We start from the raw sequence: 26751 nt of genomic DNA, 5'->3' as shown, positions 1-26751 counted from the left end.
CAAAGGTTTTTTTTAGGCCTCTTAAGCAGTTTTTTTTTAGTTTTTTTATTTTATTGAAACTAAGCTTTAATGAGCGGAGCCCAGCGCCACGGCAAATCCTCCCAAAAGCATACACACTGAGAGCTCAGGGATTACCGGGCGTTGTCTTAATTGATCTCATTATCTTCTTCCTGTTCTCATACGAGGAATTACAATCCGAAATGTATCTGGCGATCGCTATTCGGCGCGAGGAGCTTGACAAAAAAAAAAAAAAAATGTTGTAATCGGAGCGGCCCGAAGTTTTGCGTGAAATTATACAAACGGTTGTAGACGGATAATGCCATTTACTGTAATGAATGTACTGTAATCCTGTGCCGCGGCAGGATTTTCATTATACGCCTTGTGCATATTAGTTTTATATGTGAGAAAAGTCGTTATTTCATCGTTATTTTTGCTTCAGTTAATGAACACGTTTGCTTGTCATGGTGTTCAGGGCTTTAAATCACTAAGCACTCTGCTGCAATTAATTAACCACATAAAGAAAAAAAACTGAGGCATGAAGTAAAGTCTCAGTTTGAATGTAATTGTCTCAATCTTTTGTGAAAGGAAAAGCAATTGAGACTTGATTAGACAATAGTTTATTAACATTTCTTTTTTTGGGGGGGGGGGGTCTTTTTATTGATAAACAAAACATTCACATAGATTTAAAATACAAAATAATAAATAAATAAATTATAACTGTTATTATTATTATTAATAATAATAATAATAATAATAATAATAATAATATTTCCTTAACAATTAAAATATCGCTAGAATAATAAAATCCAGAAATATTTATAAACAATAAAAAGGGCTGTCAATTATCAAAACAATATTCTATGTGAACATTTATTAAAATTATACTCTACACAACTATATTCAACTGTTTCATAAAGTTGACTGCAATGGTCAAGTTAGATAATGTGCCTAATGAAGCTTGAATAAGATCAGAAGATTTATCTTTTCTATATATATGTATCTGTGTGTGTGTGTGTGTGTGTGTGTGTGTGTGTGTGTGTGTGTGTGTGTATATATATATATATATATGAATTCATATCAAATTCATAATACATATACATTTTTTTGTTTTTGTTTAACCCGACAGGACACGGAGATCCTCAACACGGCCGTCCTCACAGGTCGGACCGTGGCGGTGCCGGTGAAGGTGGTCACGGTCGGAGCAGATGGAGCCGTTTCTGACGTGACGGAGTCGGTGGAGTGCAGGTCGACAGATGAAGAGGTCGTCAAGGTGGGTGTCGGCCTGTGCCGCAGCGGCTGCTTCTCGCTTCACCGTTTTAATCCGTCCGGCAGCTGTGGGGTTTCTAACCCGGCACGGGAGGATAATCGGAATCACGGCGACGCAAAAAAGGTGACGGTGGTGCAGCGCTGCTTCAGATGTTGACTTTGGAGGCAGGGAGGTGAGGCAATGCGTTCTTCCCAGTAGTCCAATGGACGGGAAACATATCAAAAAAAATCTGCGTTACTATGAGTAAAATATTGAGACACTATTAAAAATTGCGTCTCAAAGTGTTACGCCAGACATGTGGCCGATGTGGCCTCACGGGCTCAATTTGTTTTCAATGACCACAGAAGCCATAAAATACAGCTGGAGGCGTTATTCCACTATTAAGACAACAACAGCAGCAACCAACACGACTGTATTTATTCATTGCAGTGGCTGTTAAATTATACGGGACTTGAAACTGCATCGATTCAACTTCTTATTTTACGGTTGAGGGTCACTAGAATGTTCATGGGGTTAATAGTTCCCCCATTCATACATATCTACTTAATCTGGTGTCGTGACAGCTTGCTGCCTTGCTTCCTGTTGCTCTTGATTGGACAAGGTGTGTGTGTGTGTGTGTGTGTGTGTGTGTGTGTGTGTGTGTGTGTATGTGTGTGTGTGTGTGTGTGTGTGTGTGTGTGTGCGCGGTTGTGTTGGTGGTCATACTTAGGATTGGGAACACTCGGGCATGACAACCAGTGTTGGGGGGTAACCAGTTACAAAAGTACAGTCACAGCAACGAATAACTGTTTAGCAGTAAAGCAGTAATATAAGGAGTCACTAATACAATGTGGGTGATGTCATTACAGTTACCATGTGGAGTTACTCAGGGTCCATCGTTGGGATGAAACGACAAGCCATTGAGGATATTGTCTTTTGTCCGATTAGGATTGTAGTGGGATCATTTTGAGTTTATATCTGTGAAGGGAGGAATCACGGTCTCATTGGGTACATCTGCTGTGCGTCATGACGCACGCGTCCCGTGATCTGATCGCTCTCACGTGATTGGCCTAAGCCATGCCGCAAATCAGCGGCAGAACTGCTTCACGGCAATATTTTATCTGCACGTGGGGGCGAGTGTAAACAAATATGGATGGAGGATGCATGGAAATAGATGGCGTAACGTTGCGCTTCGGGAAATCACTCATTGGATGGATTATCACAACATTTGCGCGTCTGCCGCCGCGACAACGTCAGGTCAAAGGGCTGACGGCCGCGCCGAACCCAGGCACCTTTTTGTTTGCCCATCGCGTTTCGGTGAATGTAGAGGACACGGGCTGCGTCAGTACAACTTAATTAGCCTTTTACTACCAGTGTTCCCCACTGGCAAAATTTTGGCTGTTTTTCTGCACTTATTTTGATAAGTAACTTAGAAGTAGTGCTAATAGTAACTTAGTACCTTACACAGACAGTAATATTGTAAAGTAACTATTACTCTCATAAGAAAATAATAAATAATATGTAATAAATTGCATTATTAAAGTAACTTGGCCAGAACCGCATGAGTGAATCAGTACTATTATTATTATTATTAACTGCCAAATTGTGCATGAGTTTGTGTGTACTGTAGGAACATGGACAGGCGGGGCTCCCACTGGGTGTATTTATCCACTGAGCACGTTGAGATGCCGACCTCCAAAGGGGTGATCTCCCTCACCAGGGCCGCGCCACAGAGCAGCGCGCCCCCCCGCCCTGCCCCGTCCCGCCCTGCCCCGTCCCGCTTGAAAACATCATATAAATAATCAAATATTCACATCTTCTCCCATTAACACGTCCGCGCTGATTGGGCCGCGCCCCCTTCCTTTCCTCCTCCTGTCGACGCTCCTCTTTGACGGCCTCCGTTTGCGCATGGGTATAGTTGAAGCTGCGGCCCGACCATAATTAAACCCTGAGTGAGTTCTGGATTGACACTAGTCCCCTCCACGCCTCATCAGGATCACAGGTCACTCCGTTGTCATGGATGTCACAATCGGCACGAAGGCTGTCCCCTTCATTTTTTTTAATCGGCTGACAAGCGTAATCCACCTCTTGATGCGTGACAAGACCAATGTACTGGTCTTGTAGCTCGAGTGAAGACAATGCTCGGATGGAAGGTCCGTGACGTCTGATGACAGGCAGAAAATCACGTCGGGAGAAGTATTTATTTATATCCCGGAATCATTTTACTGCTCAGATGAAATACGATGTGGCCCAGTTTAATGAGCGTAATGCAAAATGATGAAGTTTGATTTTCCGTATCAATGTGAGCTGTGCGGGAGATGCAGGCCCCCGAAACGTGAATCAATAGAGTTTTCATCACTGTCCTTTTTTTGAAAACGGAGCGATGGAGAAATAAATCAACTGCCATTGTTCGCTAGATCACGCAGAAGACACCCCGACTCAAAAACTTATTTACTCATTATTTTCCACAAAAGTATTATTTACTGCCAAGCGGAGATGGAATACAGATTAGGAACAGTAGCAAAACGCAGACCGGAAGACGGAATTAAAAGAAAATTGAAGTTGGGCGGTGGGAGCCGAAGGTTTAAAAGAGAAAACATCTACGGAGAGAGGGAGCACCGCGCTCAAGGAACAAAGGGAGACAGAGAAAAGTTGGAGGTGAAGCTTAAGAGAGTCAATGAGGAGTGAAGTGGATTCTCTCAGCCCACTCTCTGGATGACTGCCTCTAGAAATACTGCTCATCAGCGGACCGCGCGTGCGAGCGCGCACGCGCGTGATATGCCGGGGTTGACTTACATTTTGTGGGTTTAAGGACAAATGAGGAAAAAGTTAATTGTAAAAACTGATTATTAATAAATCTTCAATTCATTTCAGAGGCGACTTACGGTTCCGTCATTGCTGCATCCTGCACCGATGATCCTATGGTCGGAAAAGATGGCAGCGTGGGCTTGGTTATGAGTGAAGGCCATGGAGCGCTACAGATATGACCGCCACCAGACAGGACGTCCACAATGACAGGCCATGTGTGCAGAGCTGGTGCAGTCTCCTGGCAAATTTGGAGGGCAGCGTTGGTGTTTGTTATTGTCCCCCGTGCTCGTTTATGTGCTCGGGTTTGGCTGCAGGGAAAACTACGGTTATGTGATTAGAGGTGCATTTCAAATATTCGTTGATTACCAGAGGGTTAAACTCAAGTGTATTTAAAATCTGTAATCTAAGATATACTTACATTACTTTTCATTTGCAACCTTAGTTTCCGTTACAAAAATCCCCAATGAAAGAGCAGGAGTTTCCCCGCTTAAGATTGACAAGCAGGCCAGAAGCAGGCCGTCAGATGGGAATGCATACGTTAAAAAATGTGAAAAGTGTAAATCATGTGTCTGCCAGCAGGGAATTGCAGTCAGTGTTGAAGGATTACATATTAAGTTTGAGGGAGCATCTGCCGGGAATCCAAGGTACATTGTTTTTTCGCTTAGTTAAGCATGGAAAACGATTGTACGGATTATTGGAGCTGCCCCCTGTCCGTGTATGTTTGCACAATATTTTCGATATACAAATATAAATATGCAGAGAATAAAAAAAAATGTTATGAAAATGTACATACAATATTAATATTGTAGCGGCATAGGGACCTATAATTAATATTTGTATCCTATTTGGGCGCCAGCGGATTTCTGCTAAAACCTGGAAAATGTAATTTGGTTTATGGCTGACGGGCAGCAGCGGAGGTCCCTAAAACTCAGGGGTAGGTTATACACACAGGAAGTCTCCCACAATATATCAGATGAATATACGACTACTTCTTGATCAAGCAATGAATGTTAATTTTAATAACAGAGTTCTATATTATGGTAAAAAGGTTGAAGTAGAAAAACAAAGTTAAAGTACATTAAAACCCAAACGCACATCTGGGAAATTAAATGGTGGTTGCTATGAAAAGAGGGAGCGATTGACTGAGATTGTATGTGAATGCACTCTAAAGCGCAACTACGTATTCTAAACTGAATGTTAAAGATATTAAATAAAGAGATGATTGCCGTGCCATCCAACATCTCTCCGCCATGCTTAACCGGAGGTCCGGGGCTCACCGGTTCATCTTGTCTGGATCACCCTATCGGCTCTGAGTCATTTGCCTTTGTTACCGGATAAGCGCAGGAGGACGCGGAACTGGAAGTGACTTCGTGTGAAGGCTTTTGGTCGTTGGGTTCCTAAGAGGTTTCCCATTGGTCGGAATTCTCTGGAGGCTCTCTTTGTTCCTTCCTTTTCGTTCCTTTTTATTGTTCAAAACCCTAGTCTATAATCTGAATCTTACAACCCGTCTCTTTCAATCTCTGTAATACATTTGTGTCTGTGAAATACACCTTGAAATTAAAGAAGACAAAATCACACATGTAAATACATCATTGAAATGCAAGAATCTGACGACACACACGTGGATGAATCTTTGGAATGCAAGAACATAAGCACATAGGGAAAATTAATCTTTGGGATGCAAGAAGCAAAATCGTACATGTCAAGTCTTTTAACTGCACAGATAAAATTGCACATAGAATGACTCTTTGAAATGCAAGAGGATAATGATACACGTCAATTAGTCTTTTAACTGCATGGACAAAAATCGCACACAGGTTGAAACCCTGGCTTGGGGTAATACCAACAGTGGCCACTGGAGGATGTCCAAGCTCAGCAAATGGAAAGACAGCGAAACATATAAGTTTGTCATTATACCTCTCCCAAATTCAGGAGTGGTATCGTTCTTTGCACAATCATCTAAGGAAAAATGTTAAAGTGGTAACACATAGATTAAGATACATTCTCAGTCCGATCTCCTTTTTAGAAGTGTGAGTAGTGTTCAGGTCATATACAGTGAATCTCCTGGGACAATTGTCAACAATTTATGTTGACCATTGTTCACTGGTCCAGCTATTTTGGATGGGGTACATTGCTGTTCACAGCAAGGGAGAGTTCAGGAGACAAAGGCAAGAGATGGCTGTGTGTGCTCTCTTGGCCAGCTCCAACTGTTAAATTAATTTGATGTTCCAAGTTCATTGTCTTACTGTGGGTGTGTCAAAGGGAGGGGAGCATATTCTCTCACAAAGTCCAGACGGCTTCTCGTTACAATATCAATCGCTTAGGCTCAAATCTGCAACCGAAATCTACAACCAGTGCTATAATCTTGGGTGATGAGTTCCAGATTTTTTCGGATGCATGTGGCTAGCGGGCGGTTGACCTCTCTGCAGGAAGGGCCCTTCACATGGGATGCGCTGCGCTCGAGTGTAGGTCCGTGACGCCACGCAAAGGTTCAACAACTTTTTCATCGAGTAGCATGGTGCGCTTTGACGTAATCCCTGCTGGGAAAATAGAAGCAAGACGTGAAGCAAACAGGAGGTATCTGTGCAATAGAGTCAAAACTGATTTTTGACTTGGAAGGAAATCCCTGCTATGGAAACAGGTTTTCTACCTAAGTGGGCAGACAAGGTGTGTGTTTAAATGCAGTGAATATTCCAGATATATGACCAATGGCCAATAATTATTACCTACAAGACATGATGATAACTATTCCCTGTCATTAAAATAAGATATGACTGTCTGAAGACATACCGTATATAACAGTAATATTGCAATGTAATATATAAATATAACTAATGTAATATTTCATACGGAACAACTGAACTTAAAATAATAATGTGATGAACAATATTCCTTTTCTCAAAGTAATGACAGCGTTCCCAAAGCGGGCATGCCTGCGCTACACTGACCGCAGCGCACACCACGTCCTATGTGAAAGCCCCTGGAGGCAGATTCATCTCCACTGGATACAAGTCCAATGAGAGCTTCAGGAGTTCGACAGATGGTACTTCGAGGTGCAGTTATAAGTGTCGATGGAGCAAAGCATTTGAAAGCGTTCCACATCCCGGAGGCGCTCGGGAGCTCAGGGTCAGGAGTCCCAAGCGCCAGGAGAACCAAGCCGCGACTATACATATGTCAGGTGAAAAACAGGCTGTTGGTGTGCGCATCCAACATGACGTTTGGTTAAAAATCAGGTTGGAAAAAGTAGTCCCATAAGGAAGAAGTGATATCCCCATACTGACACACTGGAACACATTACATAGTTTTAGGCGAAACCCGGGATCATTGACATTTTTTTAAAAGACATGCGTTAACGCTGAATAAATCATGGAAAAGGGAAACCTTATTCATATATGGATTTCTGCGGAGAATTCACCCCTGAAACACAGCCTGTCCTGATGTCGGCGAGGAAAAAGACAGGAGACCATACTTAGTGAGGGTGAGTAAGCGTGGTTGATGGGATAAGGGAAAGGAGGGAGGAGAAAGATTTGACAGTTACCCAGCTGTCACTATTCCATAGACATGATGAGAGAAAGTAGAGCTTTCTATTCTTTATGCAAGGAAAAGGCGGAACAGATGGCAATCTTCTTATGGATAGTTTGTTATAACAGAGTGCTGGCTCGGGGAGCTCTGTGGACAAGCGAAAATTAGCTGTGCCAATCACAGTTATGACAGTATCTGGACTTAAAATGACTTTAAATGCGACTTATTATAGACGAAAGGCCCTGACAGGCTGTGCATTCAATTTGGTACTGTAAAGGAAGAAAGCTTGATGAAAAGACTGCTTCGAAAATAATGATATACGATGATCATACATTCCCGCTATCTGTGGTCTGCATTGGCCATAGATATGATGCTCTTCATTCGGCCAATTACGCTCCAGTGTCGGAGCCAAGGTTTGTCATCGCCTAGATTAAAAAAAAAAAAAAAAAAAAAAAGTTAGTGTCGTTTTTCAATCCCATCTGTTGGAGAATCTCACTCTGGTTTATTTTCCCATTCTGGCCACCATTTCAACATATTATCCAACTCTCTCTCTCTCTCTCTCTCCCTTACACACACACTAATATTGGCATTTGAGCAGAGTTGACACTTGCAGCTTCAGTGATGGAATGCCAAATCCTTCCATCATCCAGATCATTAGAGAACAGATTGTGTTGACCGAAAAACTTGAAGAGAATTGGACAAAGGATCAGGAAACATTCTTCCTTCAAAGTAGCAAATTGAAAAAAAGATAATATATGACTAACAACCTTTTTTCTCAATGTCTCATCCGCATGAACAACCCTCCTGCAAGCGATCTTTCATTCTTTCAAGTTTCCTTTCTTCTCAACGATTTTTTCATTTTTCGTCTTTTAAAAATGTTTTTTTTTTTTTCTTTTCTCTTGGGCTTAGGGAGGGATTGTTATCACATTATCATGTAAATATTTTCGCAAAGTGCGGTGAGACTGTAAAGCTGCCTACACGTGATGTGGATCAGGCACAGTGTGCCCCTGGTGGCTGCTTCAGAACAACTTCTAACCTACACTAATGCAAGTGAAAAGAGGACAGACAGGTCATATTGAAAATTCTAAATAGTCATTTCTCCAACTTCCCTTAATGTCTGTCTGTCTGTCTGTCCATCTATCCATCTGTCTTTCCATCTATCTTTCCATCTATCCATCCATCTATCCATTGATTCATCTATCTATCTATCCATCCATCTAGCCATCTATCTATTAGTATTTAAAACTCAGTTGCAATATGTTTTTCTAAAGTTATTATTTTTGAATAATTACTAAATGGTCAAATAATGAAACATTAATATTTAATGGATTGAGGAAAGACCACACAGGCACAGTTTATCTGGGATTCCTTTGCACTTCTCCAAACATAAGTGAAATCTGTTCTTCCATCGAAGTGTGGAATAGGGTGAGGCGCCTGACTTCAGCGTTGGCAGCCACGGTGCTCCCGCTTCTTCGTGTAATTTATATATTTTTTCTCCATCGTGCGCTACAGCCAGGTTCGGAATATGCTCCTGCCGTAAACATCAGAGAATGAATGCCAACTGCTTCATCTCTGACTTTTTTTGAGTCCATCAGAGGAAATCCATGACTGCATGCTCCCCGGAGGAAGCTGGAAAAGCTGCCCGGCACTCAAGCGCCCTGTGCAGCGCTATAGGGGTCGGCAAGCTGGTGCCCTTCACAAGTGGAAGAAAATAGGACACCGTACACCGCTCCCGGCTATCTGCATATCAAACGTGCACTCTCTCTGCAATAAAAATGGATAAAGTCAATCTACTCCTGTGAAACCCGGCTGCACAACGACATTACCAACGCCACTGTGGATTTACCTGATTACCAACTTATCAGAGCTGACCGGGACACAGCGGCATGTGGGAAATCAAAGGGAGGAGGTATGTTATTTTTCATCAATAACAACTGACGCACAAGTAAAAATATACCAACGCTCCTCTCGTATCTGGAATCAGTTTCCATCGCGTGCGAATCATACCACTCCCCGAGAGAATTCCCGTCCGTCATCCCCGCGGGTGTTTGCGTTCCCCCCGAAGGCCCCCGTCCGAGAAGCACACTTGCTGACTGAGCAAATCGGCCAAACTCGGTAGTTCTTGGCATGGGAGATTTCAACTCGTGTTGTCTCTCACGTGAACTGCCAAGCTACAAACAGCCGCTTACGTGCGTGACAGTAATGCGCAACGGTAATACACAGGACCACTTTTACTACACCATAAAACATGCATACCGCTCTATCCCCCGTGCACCCCTTGGACACTCAGACAACTGCGTAGTACAGGTGGTCCCGACATACAGACAGCAACTGAAGAAGGCCAAACAATCCAGTACTACAGCAAGGAGGTAGACTCCAGAAGCAACTGATATGCCTCAGGGCTGCATGGAGTCCACTGACTGGGAGTCTTTTAGGGGGAACGTATTGACTGACACTGTATGCTCATATATAAACTTCCACGAGCAGGTCTGCCTCCAATCTAAAACCACCATAAGGTACAATAAACACAAGCCCCTGTTCTCCAAACAGCTCCGAGAACTCAGGCGCCACTTGGAACAGGCGTACAGGGAGGGTGGCATGGATACATTCAGGCTGACAAGACAGAACCTCAAGAAGGCCATCAAATCTGCCGAGGACGAATACAAACCCAGGCTGGAGTGCGATTCAAGAGCCGAACACCCTGCAGCTTGTCTGCAACACACTCAGGACAACCACAAATTACAAAAAAAAAAGCCCTGCAATCACCCCATCCCCCGGACTGGCTATCGATCACAACACCGTTTACACCAGCTTTGAGAGGCCCCCTGTCACACACACTGATGGCCCACCGCCCCAACCCCTCTCTCACACACACTGACGGCCCACCGCCCCAACCTCTCCCCCCCCTTCTCTCTCACATTCACAGAGAAGGACGTCCATAAGCCCTTTCACACGGCTGAAGTCAAGGAAAAAGCCCCGGGACCCGAGGCACTGTGCCACCCAGCTCCCAACACTGTGCTCATTCATTTTCAATCAGTGCACCTCCGAATGCCGCGTGCCGCCTCGTTTCTAAACTCCCACCACCGTCCCAGTTCCAAAGAAGGATGGAATTACGTGCCTGACTGACTACGGACCCGTTGCTCTGACATCTGCATTGATGAAGTGCTTCGAAAGACTCATCCTGTCCTACCTCAGACCAATCACTGACCCCCTTCTGGACCCTTTACAGGTCGCCTACAGAGCCAACCTCTCCGTGGATGATGATGTTAACCTCAGCCTCTGCCGCATACTGCAGCACCTGGACCCACCCAGCGCCTGTGTCAGGGCTCTGTTCGGGGTAACGATTCAGCTTTAAATACCATCCTATCCGACTGCCGGCACACCAAGCTGCTCCAGCTGCAGATACCCCACCCCATCTGCGACTGGATTACGGACTTCCTAACCGACAGGAACCTGTCTGCCCCCCTCGCCACCAACACCAGAGCTCCACAAGGTTGTGTCCTCTCCCCATATCTGTTCTCTCCGTGCACCGGTGAGTGCAACCCCCTGCGCCACCCTTCCATCAAGCTGGTTAAGTTTGCTAATCACGCCAGGGTCCTGGGCCTCATCCAGTTCAATGATGAGTCGGACCCAGGGGAACACTGTGTCACCGCTGGCAGCATAGTCTCCGGAAGATGAACATCGCCCCGAAGGTTTGGACCCAGTTCTCCAGAGCCACCATCGAGAGGGACAGCCAGGCGGCTCATAGGCCAGGAACAGGTTCCCGTGAGTGTTCTGCGCGATACCAGAACCAGAAAGCGGGCCAGTAGGAGAGTGACGGACCCATCAGCGTCACCCGGCTCGCTGCCTCTTCAGGAAGCCGCCATGCAACCGCAGGTTCGGCTCCATCAGCACCAGAACCATCAGACACCTGGACAGATTTTAACCCTAAGGCCATCACTCCCCTCAAGAACACATCCTAGCTCCCTCCTCATCCCCCGACCATCCGCCACGCACAGACACATTCTGAACATGTATCACTATGCAAAACAGTAAACATGTATGCAACATAACATAACTTTATTTTTTAACTTGTATATAATTATTGTATTTAACTTTTTTTTAATTAACTTTTTAACTTAACCTTTAAACTTGTCACTCTTCTTGTTTCACTGTGCCGTATCACCAAGTCAAATTCCTGTGATTCTGATTCACAATACAACGTAGGTTCTCAGCTTGAAAATCAGTAAATATGGGTGCGTACGTCGTTGCATATATTCTGGGCAATCATTTTCCTGCAGTAAACCCTACTTCCTTGAATCGGTTCTAACCTGGAACCACTCCAATTGGATTGAGATCTGACGATGTCTCTCCGTGCAGTTTTTGTAGCACTTGTGTGACATTACGGTCATTATCTTGAGAGAAAGAAAAAAAAACGTCATCAATGGGACTGCCTCAAATCCTCTCTGATGTGTGGAGCTTATGAAGGCGCCCTCGGAGTGCTCCCTAACGATGCAGCATTAAGGGAAGCCGTAGCCCTGACTTGGTAGCAAAGTGCTCCTTTCTGTAAAAGCCTCGGATAGCGCTCCGGAGAGCCACTCGTCTTCCATCGGCCACTGTCTCATTGTTGCCGCCGCGAAAATGATCCATCTGTCTTGCAGCCCTTTGTTTGGCCGGGCTTCACTTTGCATTGATAAATACCTGCCGCCCCCGGTTGCCATACAGAAGATAACATCTTCATACAGTAATTATGAGCCTAATTGTTGCTGGAATTACTTTGGAACTATGTTGGGGATGGCTCCACATGGCGCGCGCACACACACACACACACACACGCACACACACACACACACACACACAGTACCTGGTGAGTTATAACCTAGAAATGAGAAATCTAGCCATGAGTGACAATGATATGGATATATAGATAACGGACGGAGGGACAGATAGAAATTGAACACTTCAGTCTTCCGTGTAAATTTATATTTGGCTTCACCATGGTTGAAGAAAAAATAGATGTATTCCCAAGAGCGGCGTAAATAGGCCTTTTGTTGTTTTCTTCATGTGCCTGCCAGCAATCTTCCATGCTGCTTTTGTTTTTGTTTCTCGCGGCGGAGACTGAGGGGCATTTGTAGCCTGCCTGCAAATACAAAACATGGCTGTGAAATTTTCGTTTAAAAAAACGACACCGTTTGTATGTACGGAATATGTGTGAGATTGCGTCTGTCAAAGGCAAGAACTGTCCGTCCGTCCGTCCATCCGTGCGTCATCCCCCCGTTTCCTTTTTCGTTTCAGGTGTCGGAGCGCTGCGACTACGTGTACGTGAACGGGAAGGAGAGCAGAGGCAGAACCCGGGTCCTGGTCAACTTCACCTACAGCTTCCTGAGCGCTCAGCTGGAGATGAGCGTCTGGATGCCGCGCCTGCCGCTGCTCATCGACGTGTCCGACCCCGAGCTCAGCCAGATCAAGGGCTGGAGGGTCCCCGTCACCACCGGCAGCCGCAGGTTAGGACCAGGAACTGGAATAAAGTTAAAATTTTCAATGTTGGCAATAAAGTTTTGGTGGTAACTTTAGATTAACTGCAGCTTGGTCACACAAGAGAGCAAGAGTCTGTTTTTTATATATATATATATATATATATATATATATACATACATACACATAATTCTATCCAGTTACATCATTTTGAAAATTTTCAGCTAATACGGTCCTTAAAGAGGTAATCAGCTTTGCTGATTATTTATGATTTTTTTAAATGACTGTATTTAAAGTCCACAAACGGTGAGTTGCTGCGTGCGTGCAGCAATGGTTGCTTTGCATTTCGCAATTATTTGCAATTATGCCGAATTATGCTCTCCACATGGAACCAGAACTGTAAATAGAGACTCACTTTTTGTGGCACACAACCGCTGTTGACTGTAGAATTTTGTTTTAGATGTGGCTCATGTCAGTGATTGTGATTCTGAGATCGTGTGGCTTCTGCTCCTTTCACAGGGTACGTCGCGAAACGTAGGATTTGTTATTTTAGGTTTTATATTTATTGATATGTTTTCTGATTTATATTACGGTATTAGTCAAGTTGTGCAGTGCAGTTTATATTTATTATATTTATAGATGTTTTTGATCTGAGCTATAAGGAAAAAAGTATGAATTATCTGGATCACTATAAACCATCTGCAACCCCACAGAGCAGATGTTGTTTCTTTTAATCAACAGGTCCCAATGTAGTGGCCAGGACTCCTTCTGCTTGGTTGAAAGAGTCTTGCTTACAATTTATGGTTTATACATCAGTTTTTAGCAATATTGTCAAACAAAACTACAAAAAAGTTTGAAATACGACTTGGCATTGATCCTTGAAGTTGGCTGTATTACTTTGGCCCCGCCCCTGCAGCTCAGAGTAGCGCACACTCAGCTATTTCAATGGGAGAAGCTGCAGTTCGCTCTGTTGCGATTGTCGCGTTTACCGTCATCGGTATAGAGCGGTCGAGTCGTGCAATGGTGATATTTTGGATTCCCTCACAAGTTTTCCATGTGTATTTTTGGTGACAGTGAGGTGCAAGGGAGTTGAAGCTGTAAAAGGTGTGTGTTTTACACATGTGCACAGAGCCATGTGCAGAAGTGAGGTATATCGAACAGGATGTAACGTGAGGAGCAGCATCGCTGACACTGATGTTATGAGCGGCCCACGTATGTCATGGTTCTGTGATTTAAACTTTTTTTTTTTTTTTCAAGGGAAATAACTCGTACCCACACAACAATTCCTACCGTAGGTTTATTTTAGTGTGAACTTGCAGTCGCAATCTCCGATCAACACCGTAGATTTAGAGCCCCAGACTTTTAATTATGCAATTAAGGAGTAAATGGTTCCACATACTGAAGATGATTATCTCCCTCAATACAGCCGGGTTATTACATTCACTCACACACTCTATTATTGGGAAATTAGAAAATTAAATGACTGTGTATGTTGCAGCTGACATTTTTTTTAACCTATAGAACATACAATGATTTATTTAGGGAGGTCATTTTTTATTTTACACGCTTAAAAGGGACTAATCGGTTGTGACCGTCGTGTGAGTGGCACAGCACGTCTCCTACGTTTCATACCGGAGCATTTACATTTTGCTTTCACTTTCAGTCGACTACGAATGAATCAAGTTTGGCCGGGCTCATATCCATCCCTTGATCACAGTTACGACCTCAAGTGAGGGTGAAATTCGGCAGCTGCGGGCCCCGCGGGTACTTTGAACCGACTCCAGTTCCCCGTGCAAATGGTCGGAACAACGTCGGCGTTTATTGGTGTGTCTGGCGATCATTCAATCGGCCAGTCGTCATCGATCAGTTCAATCGGTAGCATGAACACGGAGATATTAACCAGTATTAACCAATATTTACCAATATTAACTAACGCAGCTACTGCCGATGCAATGTCCAGAAACAATGTCCAAGAGGAGCCTGAGGCAGACTCCATTACACCATGTTGGAGCACACGACCCAATGACACACTACAACATCTTGAGCAGTGTTAGTCCAATGTGGCCATTACAGGAAGGAATATTTATCCTTAAACATTTGGAACATGCTATCCTCTCGTGACTGGAGACTGGATAGTCAGTTGCAAAAAAAAAAATAGGATTCTGAATGGCCTTTCTTGCAGTATGCGTCAAGTGTTATAGACACTTATCTCTCTCTCACTAACCCTATTGAAATGCGTGCACCGGAGAACCCCGGAAAAACTTGAGAAGTGTCTCACTCGAAGGCCTTGAAGGTCGGCGTAAGGCCTTGAAGGGCCGAGGATGAGTCGTTTACAAACAAGCGTGTAAAGCACCCAAGAGTGGAGCTGCGTGGACCCGCACACCACCGGGTGGCGCTCTTACACAAATACCCCCTTCCAGCCCGGCACGCTCACCAATCCCCTGGACCGAGTCCATCCAGTGGACGGGGGAGGAGAACAACATTGTGGGTTTTTTTGGGGTTTTTTTTTTTTTTTGCGTAGAGAACACACAGGGTTTGTCCTTGTTGGCACATGTATGTCTGTGTGTGTGTGTGTGTGTGTGTGTGTGTGTGTGTGTGTGTGTGTGTGTGTGTGTGTGTGTGTGTGTGTGTGTGTGTGTGCGTGTGTCTCCCGTCGACATGAGCATGTAACCCATCTCATTATAGCCCCCGCACCTGAGGCGACCTGTCATGTGTCGGCAGCGACGTGCCTTGGCCAGATGCTTCTGTTCGCCGCCGAAAATGTCACCGTGGTTTTCTAAGCCGTTGCCCCGCTGCTGATGTGAAAGCGGGGGCGGAGCGGAGGCGGCGGAGGAGGCGGCGGAGGAGGGAGGGTTAGGAGCTAAGCCAAGCCATTCGGCCACAGCATGTTAACCTGTCAGCCCGTTTTTCTGCCTGACTTACCACGCCTCATTAATCCTAATGGAAGCTGTCACTGCCCGCCCCCCCCCCTCCACCCGCCACCCCACACAGTGCCACTGGCCACCTGACTGGTGGAGTGAGAGAGGGACCGGCGGAGTGGGAGAGTGACCGGAGGAGAGGGAGAGGAACCGGAGGAGAGCTGGGCGCCGGGGTTTGCTTGGCGGGAACCTAGTTAAACGGCTGAGAGCCCGACAAAGACGCGCCGAGTTGCAGTGAATAAGCAAAACAAACAAAGGGAGCGGGGGAGGACAACAGAGGGACAGGGAGCGGGAGAGGGAGAGGGAGAGGGATGGAGGGACGGAGAGTGGACTCGGCGGAGTGGTCCACGGGGGTAATAGCCATGGCAACTCTGTTTGCGGGCTGTCACAGTGGTTGGCTTTTTTTGCAGCAAGGTCAGGCCGCATGGCCGCGCTCTGGCTGTCCGTGCCCGGTGCCCAAATTCCTGCCTGAAGATCTGCTGGGGAACAGAATCGAATGGAACGGCAATAAAACCGCTGATCTAATTCACTAGAATAAAGCGGCTGAATATAGTAGAATAGAAGAGAATAGAAGAGCAGAATGGAATAAAATAGACGGCAGAAAAACAAACCCAATTTTTAAAAAGGGGAGGCGATAGATGCATCATTTGGGAATCGTTCCAGTAGTTATTGTTCTTTGCTCCGGATAGAAAAATGACTGCCGACTGATTAAACGGAAATATAAATATAAATATAATCGCTTTACACTTGTCACACACGTCGTAGCGGTCGGTGTCTGTGCCACCCGGCTCCTATTCTGCGCTAGTTTTGCAGCAATTGATTCAGCAAGGTTTAATTGAACTATTAGAGATTATCTATAAAGGGGCCAATTTTCATCGCACTTGAATAATTGGTCATCATTGTCTTTGTATTTGGCTTGAATGAAAAATACCTTTTTGTCCGTGTAGTGGTTTCTCAATAATGTGAGCCTATAAAACTGTACGTAATTATAACATTGCTGTGTTATGGCACAACATATGTATTTAAAATTTTTCCATTTAGAGTTAATGAGGAAACACTTAACATATTTCATCTCAGGTCACCGGCAAAACAGAGCTTCCTTCCTTTGCTATAACAACAACCAGATACGCCTTCGCAATTTCTCTCTAATGGCCGCTTTGAAGACATGAAGCCATCTTTTAAAAACCTTATCGGCGCATGATTGTCACGACCTTTCTGCTTCTTCCCATCCCCTTCAGGTATGAGAGGGTGAGTGATCGCAGCGATGATGATGATGACGACGACGACAATGGGGAAGGTGTCAGGGCGGAGCGGGGAGAAAATGGTTGCGCGCCGCAGTACCAGAGCACCACGGTGCGCGTCCTCACGTACTTGGTGGCCGACGGCGGAGAAGAGCGAGGAGGAGGAGGAGGAGGGGGAGGCGCGGCGGCGGAGGACACGGCGAGCCAGCAGGAGTTCCTGCTGGGCAGCGACTGGCAGGTGGACGTGACGCACCTGGTCCAGGGGTCGATGGCGGTGGACGACCCGAAGATTGCCCGACTCCAGAACGGCCAAGTGCTGATTGGACTGAGCGCTGGCACCACCAAAGTTCAGGTGTGTGTGTGTGTGTGTGTGTGTGTGTGTGTGTGTGTGTGTGTGTGTGTGTGTGTGTGTGTGTGTGTGTGTGTGTGTGTGTGTGTGTGTGTGTGTGTGTCCTGTTTGAGGGTTGAATTTTACAACCTCATAGCCATTACATAAGGGTACTCCTGGCAGCTGGCAGTTACTGATCTTTGTTGTCTAGTAAAACCATCACTACTTTGAGGCTGTTGATATTGGAAGAGAACGTTCTCTTAAAGAACTAAACCTAGCAATTGGAAACACTACAAATGATGCATAACAAAGTGTTATTTTTGATAACAATACTCTGTATTACTCTGTAATCCATTTTCCCTTTACTTTGGTTTATTTCTTCCAATTAACCTTTGGGATCTGAGAGATAAAATCCAAGCGCAGTCAGCAGCAGCAGTGGCAGCAGCCTACTTTGCCGTGAGCCTCTGACGCTGTTTGTTGGATTTATTCTCTGCCGCATTCTGCCGCATGCAAATATAAATATAAAATGTAAAATAAAATAACACGTTCAAGCACAATAGCCCAGTGTAGTACAGCGAGAGGAAAGGTTTTTTTGGGGGGTTTTTTCACCCCGCTGCCCCTATGGTCCTGATGTCAAAAAACCAGCAGGGGGTGGGTGTAGGCTAGGTCGCTACAGCAGGCTACATCACACCATAGACGCCGCCCCAATAATGGGAAACAAGGTTCAATAGGGGTTCCTTTCAACTACTCTATCGGTCTCGAGTGGTCTCCTGCACCAGGGAAGGTGCATGCGTGCGCGTGTGTGGAAAAGGGTTCAATAGGTTTCAATATGGGGCGTCTGTGATTAAAAGTTTGAGCGGTAGAATTAGTAGCTCTTAAAAGGGTTTTTAAGAAGTTTTTCCCCACTTTGGATCGAGGATTTGGGTTGGTGCCTCTGGGTTTGGGTTGGAGGTGTCGGGCGATGATGGCGGTAATGAACGGGTAAGCAAGACAGAAAGAAAGACATGAGGGGGATGGACGGCAGACGCAGATCGACAGTGAGGAAGAAGGCGCTTGAAAAGCTCTGGGGGAGAGAGGGTTGGGCCGGGGGAGGCGCTAACCCCCCCCCCAAACAGTATTGATCGCAGCCTGGCAGAAACACTTTAGGCTATCAAGCGCTGACAGGGCAACATGGCGTCTGGGGCACGCACGATAGAAAAGCTTGTCAATCTGCGCTGTCGTCGTGTGCCTCACGCGATTAATCTCACGCGAAAAACGCAGGCGGGCAACTGAGAATCCTGTTCAGCCGTTATGAGCACCTCCCCGCCCTGGCTCCGGGGCGGCAGGGGAGCCCACTTCAGCTGTAAAACTGATTGAAATCCTTGGATCTCAATCTTAATCCCTTTTTGTTTGTTTATACTGTAAACGGGGGAGTTGTGCGCACGTGTGTGTGCGTGCGTGCGTGCGCATCTGGATGTAAGTGTGTCCAGGGTTTCGCTGTTAGAAACGGCCTGGATTTTAAAGGGTGTATTCGGGACAACCCCAAGTCATCGGTCATCGCTAATTTGACAAAGATGACATTTCCATCTCCCTTTTTTTTTTTGTTTTGTTTTCTTAATCTTGTCGTTTTTATCATTCCGATGAAACATAGACGGAGACGAAAGAGATTTGTTCGACAACAGCGTGGAAAACACTCCAATCTGCATGTGACACACCTGACTTTTCGTCTCAATTCCTACATGAGATCACTAATGCATACAATTCATGCAAAAATGGAGGGAAAAAAAATCCCAAAATGTGAATTGGAAATGCTGACGAGCTCCCCCCATTCCCTCCCTCTCCCTCATTCCCTCCCTCTCCCCCATTCCCTCCCTCTCCCTCATTCCCTCCCTCTCCCCCATTCCCTCCCTCTCCCCCATTCCCTCCCTCTCCCCCACTCCCTCCCTCTCTCCCATTCCCTCCCCCCTCTTCACATAAGCCGCATTCAAAGGGGAGCTCCAGCAATTACTTGACTCTGCACATAGTCAATTCCCAACAAAAGTGGCTTCAGCCATGTATTGACTGCGGCGTAAGAGTTGCTGAGAAGTTGGGGTTTTTTTGACGGCAAAATTGCCTTCGCTGAGATTTATATATATATATATATATATATAATTATTATATATATATATATATTATTATTTTTTACGTCGATCTTCAACCGAAACAATTCCACTTAGATTTGAATAAAGGTGTAATCTCCGGAGTTACGGAGGAGGAACCGTGAAAATAAAAAGGGATTTCGGATCCGTGCGAGGGTCGTTTTGGCGGCCGGTGGTGTTTTGGTATTCGTGCGTGCAGTCTAGTAATAAGCTTTTGGGCTGAACCCGAGATTAGACATTTACAGTCTGAATGGAATAGATGTATCCGCAATAGATGTTTTGTTCAGCGTTGTCCCTTGTCGCTATCTGTAGCTCCAATGAGACGACCAATTAGTTTAAACATTTTTTTATTACACAAATATTATTAGTTATACAAATAACTGCTCCTAAATAATAAAATGGGTAATTAATGGATTTGGAAAAGGACCCAAATGCGGTCGGGAGCCTGACGAGAGCTTCCTATCCCCGAGTCCCTACATCGCTGGCTTCGTTTGATTGGCTCCGACTCCCATAATATATGTAATCACATCAACGATCCAATCAGCAAACGTTTTAAGTATCAATTAAAATGCCATTACCAATGTGTTCAAATAGCGATCTTTTATAAACTATCCGCCGATCGGCTTATGTAATTAGTTTATTCCCAACAAACATTTTAGTCTTTTAATCTAATGCCGGGATGAGGAAACAGAGATGGAGAGATTAGAAAACTGGAGATTAGAAACGGGTCATAACTGGATAATTATGTTTGGGAGGAAAAAAGCGATGCGTCGGGCGGCAGGCGAGTCATCTATGAAGTTTTTATGACGCATATTTTCCGGGTCTGACTGACATCACAGTACATTAACAGAACAGGAACCACAATTTCGTGGGATTCAACCTTTTTGTGCGGATGTTTTGTCGTCGCGTATCAGTACTTAGACAAGTATTCCAACCCCGTCTCGCGCTTTGGTGGGAATCGGTTTAAATTTATTTTTGTGTAGCACGAGCCGGACAGGACACGATTCACGAAAAAGCGTAATAACAACCTAATATCTGCCGGGGCCAGAATTAACTTCAACTTCAGTCCAGCATTAAAGTACAAGTCATTTCAAAGCAAATTCTTTACTTTTCGATCCCCTACATTTATCCACCCGGCCAGTACATTTATTATACTGCAGGCTTTTACATACAGGCCATATAATCAATTTGTAAGGAGCTTTTAACCTTTGCGTTTTAGCCTGCAGTCAAGATGAAAATTAAAAGCCTGCATCTCGGACCGAGGAATGAGTGGAAGGAAAAGTGGAAGTGGGGAAGGACCGGCCCCTTCCACGAAGCGGAGAGCAGAGCCTGACATTTCGAGAATTGCGGTGTTCTGTTGTGCTGTGTGTGTGTGTGTGTGTGTGTGTGTGTGTGTGTGTGTGTGTGTGTGTGTGTGTGTGTGTGTGTGTGTGTGTGTGTGTGTGTGTGTGTGTGTGTGTGTGTGTGTGTGTGTTAAGTGTTGTGTGATTCATTGTTGAGTTTTGTGTGTAAACTGTGAGAGTGTGAAGGAGTGTGAAGGTTTTGTCAGAGGTAAGTTAGGGGAGTTTCATTTCGGAGGATTTAAAATGTATATTTAATACAACACGGACAGTTAATTACATTTATTTATATATATTTATATATATGTGTGTGTGTGTATATAATTATAGAACCCAGAATCGCGATTGTGGCCCCGCCCCTTGCGGAGCGCCTCGCGTCAATTACGCTCATTTTAGTGTTTTTAATATTTTTGGAGCTAACAGAGCTTGTTGTGTTGTGTGTGTCACCGGGTGTCATGACATTTCGTAGTATGTAGTATGTGCAGGTGACAAATAACCTCTTGAACGTTTCTGGGAGGAGAGTGGAGCACCGTCCCGGCGCCGGCCGGTGACGCTTCTTCCGGAGCCGTCGACTACAAGGAGCTTTGATAGGAGGAGGTTCAGTTAGCGAATAATAGATGAAAACAGCAAGATGGCTGCCCTCTTTTTATCGCCGGGGACGACGGGCCAGCTGTTAGGGCCTCGCCCGATGTTCATTCCCGCTAATGAGGCTCGGCCCCGGACGGCGGCGCTTTCATGCGACGAATAGACCGGCGGCAATTTAGTGAAGGCAGATAACGATACTTTAAGAGTAGCTGCCTGTTTATGCGGCGGAGCTGAGAGCGGCGACGCAGTTTGATCACGGGTGACGGGCAGGAAAATTATTTTTCAAATTATTATTATATATATATTTTTTCAATTATTTGGTTAAAAAAAGAGGGGGGGGGCGAGCCACGAAAGGAGGGAGTGCTGTCGCCGAGTCCGGTCATTAGATGCGTGTTGGTGAAATCTGCGGAGAGATTAACCGTGCGGCGTTCCCTAATTTAAAGGTTATTCTTCGCAAACTGCCCCAAGTGCCCGGAGTCCCATTGTACCGAGTACGAGCAAGATAACAACGGCGGGCAGAAGCCCCGAGGTTGTTTTTCAGATTGCAGAAGAGTAATACTAAATTAAGAGACCATTGTCCGCCGGCAGCCTCCATTGTTCTGCGTATATTGATCTCCGCCCTTATTCTAGAAGGGGGGGTTTATAGCGTCTGAGATCCAAAATAATGTTTTTTTGTCCAACGCCCTCCGATGTGAGGCACGTCGCTGAGCGGGAAGCCACGGAAAAGGGGAGCGGGGCAGCGAAAGGAGGGGAAGAGGCGTCCTGTACAGATGAGCTTGTGATCCGTGCCGACAGTTCATTAGGGGGGTGTAAATGCAGCCGCGCGGGGGCCCGCGGGCGGAGCGACCGCCACGCTAATTGGAGAGGACTGGGCTTCACTCTCTCCGACAACATCACTGCTATTTACATGCTGACGACTCTGACACCGCCCGCCGGGGAGGTGGAGGGGGTTGACGTGCACACCTGTGTTTGTTGCTTGGATCTCTGTGCGTTTGCCAGCCCGGCCGCACGGGATTGTTGTCAAATGTGACGCTTGTGGGCGGGGGGGGGGGATTATTTGTCAACATTTTGACGAAATGGTCGCTGTATATACCGATGTAATGATTTTTACTTTTTGAGGGAATCCACAATGATGTCACAGACGGACATCATATCAAATGGCTTGGGAAACAACATATTCGCTCCAAAACAGAGGGATATATCTATAGGGGATCGGTGAGGGAATCCTTGATTTCCATCAAGAGTTTGATGGAAATATGTGATATGATATTCATAGATATTTAAATATCAATACATGATACCAAATAGAGCTATGTAGCTATCTGCTTGTCTTTGACTTGTGTTTGTGCTATTGTGTCTTCAGGCTGTTTTGTCTTCTCATACAGGTTGAGCAAGTGTGACAAAAACAGATACGTCTTTTTAATTATATGACGTTACGTTACATTCAATTTGAGAATTAATCAATTGAGCCGAGTAGGGAAATGCCTTTCATGCCCACAGCATGGCTGCAGTGGGGATGAAAGGCTACACAGAAGAATGCAGGTACTTAAAAATGTCTCTCAGCCGGCTAAAGTTGTATTTTACCCGAGGCCTTTGTAAGAAATGTGGCCCTAGGACTAAACCTCATCATCTATACTGCCAACAGTAGCGGCCGCTGGCAGATTTGCTTGTCTTCAGCAAACAAAGGAAGCATCAGCGTCTTCGATCTCGATAGACTCCCATGAGTGTGTGTGTGTGTGTGTGTGTGTGTGTGTGTGTGTGTGTGTGTGTGTGTGTGTGTGTGTGTGTGTGTGTGTGTGTGTGTGTGTGTGTGTGTGTGTGTGTGTGTGTGTGTGTGTGCGTGCGTGCGTGCGTGCGTGCGTGCGCATTGCAGGTGCTGTCCCCTCTGTCTTCGTCAGTCCTGGCTGAGAGGAGCATCAGGGTGCTGGATGATAAAGTGAGTGTGACAGAGCTCGGGGTTCAGCTGGTGTCGGGACTCGCTCTGTCTCTGCGGCTCAGCCCAGGGAGCAGCAAGGCCATCGTCGCCACGGCGACCACACAGGAAGTCATGCAAACTCTGAAACAGGTACGATTCAAAAGTCGCCCAATCCGCCAGAGGCAGCGTACAGTTTCCTGAGCACGCCTCGTTTTTAAAACGCAGTTGATCGCCCCGCTTCTGGAAACAATGCCGACCTGAAGCCTCTGGTTCCACCGCACGGTCTGATCTTCCGTGGGAGACGCTGTTTTGCATGCTTAGGTCTTGACAACAAATACCTAAATGTGAACCTTTTTGTATTTGGAGCTGACGTCGCGGAAGTCAAGAGGAGTTAGAGGGAAATTCCATTCGAGAAGTTTATTCGTCACATACGTATACATACTTTCATACATACTGTATATGCAGTGAAATGTCAATTCACAATTCCCTCGGTTCCCTGTTATTCTTGTAAAAGTTTCTGACCCACAGATTTATAGAGTCCAGAGATGAAGCCCCAAACGTCTGCGCTTCCTCTGACACCAAATCTTTGCCGACATCGCTGGTTCCCGGCCACGGAGGGCCACTTGATCATTTATGGCACAATCTGTTAAAGGATTTTAATGTTGCTTTGTGGTGGCACGTCCTCCAAACATGATTATTATTTTTCTGGGGCCTGTGGCTTTATTTTGCCGCCGTTCTCAAGGGTGATTAGGAAAACATGGCATCTCAGTCTTTTCTACTGTTACATCTATACATCTACATCTATGTTATGTATGTATCTAGTTTTTCATGGCCACGATTCCCGAATTCATTGCTGCCTGAAACCTAAAGCCGTTAGACAAGCTGTGCTCTGACATCTAACCAGTGTTGCGGGGTGATGCAAAAATCCCCAGTCCAACAAAGGCAAATTTCAAAACCCGCCACAAAGCCTCCGGAAATTTGCCCAACTTTTGACATTTGAAAGTAACGCTCTGTTCCATCCAGCCATTCATGTCCGCTTACTTTCGTGGTCTACTATCAAGCTTTCTATTTGTATTGCAGTTGATTGCATTGTTTGCCTTTCCAAATTGGCGATGAAACTACAAACCTGGCAACCCTGCAGCTGTCCTGCGGCTAGTATAATTTTGAGTCAACCGCTGATTTATAATTGACACCACTCTGCTGCGTCCATAGCATTAATTATTTCGGTCTTTTGTGTTTTTTAGGAGGCTCTCATTAGTGCTTGGCTTCAGTTCAGCGACGGCTCCATGACCCCTCTGGATAACTACAATCCTGCACACTTCATCCTCTCAGCCACCTCACTGGATGAACAGGTGGTGGCAGTACAGCGCAATGTAGCATGGAAGTGGCCGGTCATTGTCCCAAAGGGAGAGGGCCAGGGTTTGCTGGTCCACGTGGAGATGAGCCCGTCTGAGGTCTGCCAGAAGGGGAAGCGACGGACGGTTTTGGCTGCTGGAGTCGGCAACATACGGGTGAGGTTTGGGCAGCCTGAGCTCCCCAACGGCCAGCCGGGCAACGGCCGAACACGGCCCGACCCCCCTCACTACGGCGGTTCCATCTCTGACATGGAGGCTGGGATAATGAACCGCGGGGCTCCCACCGTCAAAGGCCGCGCGCCAGTCAGGCCCAGCGGCGGCCGTCTTTCGGCCGACGACGGCGCCGGGATCCCAGGGGAGTTCTCAGAGTACCCCGATCAGGCGGAGCCTCCCCGGGGACGCAGCACCGAGGAGGATCTGTTGTCATCGCGGCGCAGCCTGACAGACCTGGAGATTGGCATGTATGCCCTGCTGGGAGTCTTCTGCTTAGCCATCCTGGTCTTTCTCATTAACTGCATATCCTATGCCTACAAGTATCGTAGCAAGCAGCTGTCACTGGAGGCCCCCGAGGCCATGCCTCATGCCCACGACTGGGTTTGGCTGGGTCAGGAGGAAGGCCTATGTCTCCAGCAGCAGCAGGATGAGCTGTGCAGCACGCTGGAGGAAGGGAGCCAGCTGCTTAATGGTGGGGTCCAGAGGGGGAATTCCAGCGTCCAGGGAGGATGCAGCTCTGGCGGAAGAGATCATAGGAATGAGTCGCTTAACTCACCCACCACCAAGCGAAAGAGGGTGAAGTTCACCACCTTCTCCAACGTGAAGTCCAGTAATGGATGCCCCATGCTCAGCCCACTGGCGCTGGTGCAGACCAGCGAGATAAAATGGGTTTGCCCAGACATTGAGCTCGGGAACTCACAGGAACTCCAGGATTACATGGAGAGGTTGAACGAGAATGCCACCAAGAACATTGCATAGAAGAGAATAGATTGCATTGGGTGTCTGTGTGTGTGTGTCTGTGTGTGTGTGTGGGTGTGTGTGTGGGTGTCTGTGTGTGTGTGTGTGTGTGTGTGTGTGTGTGTGTGTGTGTGTGTGTGTGTGTGTGTGTGTGTGTGTGTGTGTGTGTGTGTGTGTGTGTGTGTGTGTGTGTTTTCAACAAACTAAAGAGAAACTCACCTGAATGCCTTCTGCGTAAGGAATGAGTGAAATAAACGATGAGGGTATGGGAGAAGCAAGAAAAGACGAGAGGAATTGGAGGAGACAAAAAACAAAGACTGAAGCTGCTGGTAAAACTGGACCTCGCCATGACAACAGGATAGCGCGTTCTGCCTCTGTTGTTTCCATGGCAATAGTCATAAAGGCTTTGGCACCAGACTTTAAGGGGACGTAATCTGCCATGACACCACAGCATACGTGTATGTATGTGAGAAAGGGAAAATCTGAACTTAATATTGTTGCTTAGCTAAAATGTCTGTTTCCAGTCTTTACCTTGACTTCTTTTTTCTAGTTGCTATTTTCATGGTTTTGTGTTTTCTTTTTCAATTACAATGTTTCATATTATGCATTTCTCTACTTTACTTTTTTAGAGTTACTGTACGCCATTACCACCTTCAGGTGATCATAGATTGCAGCAGAAAAGTGTTGAAAACAACTTAAATTGTATATAAACCACCGTTTGATTTGGGTCTGATTTGTGAGTATTGTGTTTCTAGTGGCTTTTTGTATTTTGTTTGTTTGTTTGGTTGTTTTTCAGAGACCAGACGCATTCATGTAGTGTGTCTGATCTGGTTTCTGAAATAAAAGCGTGTAGATACTGCTGTTATCCTCTGGAGAAATATCTTTTCAACAGTATGTCATTCACCCTTTGTCAATATGGAGTTGAGCGTCGGGTTGTTACTTTGATATTTTCTAATTAATCATTTTTGTTT

The 26751-nt window shown here is 45.8% G+C and overlaps 1 protein-coding gene across 1 annotated transcript in view; it reads left to right on the top strand.

Moving 5' to 3' along the window:
- Positions 1-25801, top strand: part of LOC307243034 (transmembrane protein 132C) — a gene marked incomplete at both ends in the record, with an annotated part of 141926 nt that extends 116125 nt beyond the window's left edge. Inside the window, 5 exons of the mRNA XM_080017685.1 lie at positions 1127-1270; positions 12851-13059; positions 17187-17541; positions 23433-23624; positions 24719-25801. Of these exons, the coding sequence (XP_079873811.1) occupies positions 1127-1270; positions 12851-13059; positions 17187-17541; positions 23433-23624; positions 24719-25801 (1983 nt within the window). The remainder of the gene's footprint in view (positions 1-1126; positions 1271-12850; positions 13060-17186; positions 17542-23432; positions 23625-24718) is intronic.
- Between the last annotated feature and the right edge of the window lie 950 nt (positions 25802-26751).

Source organism: Zeus faber (assembly GCF_960531495.2).
Source record: "Zeus faber genome assembly, chromosome: 17".
NCBI lineage: Eukaryota > Metazoa > Chordata > Actinopteri > Zeiformes > Zeidae > Zeus > Zeus faber.
The sequence above is the reverse complement of the archived record's forward strand: the minus strand, read 5'-3'. Positions and strand labels throughout refer to the sequence as shown.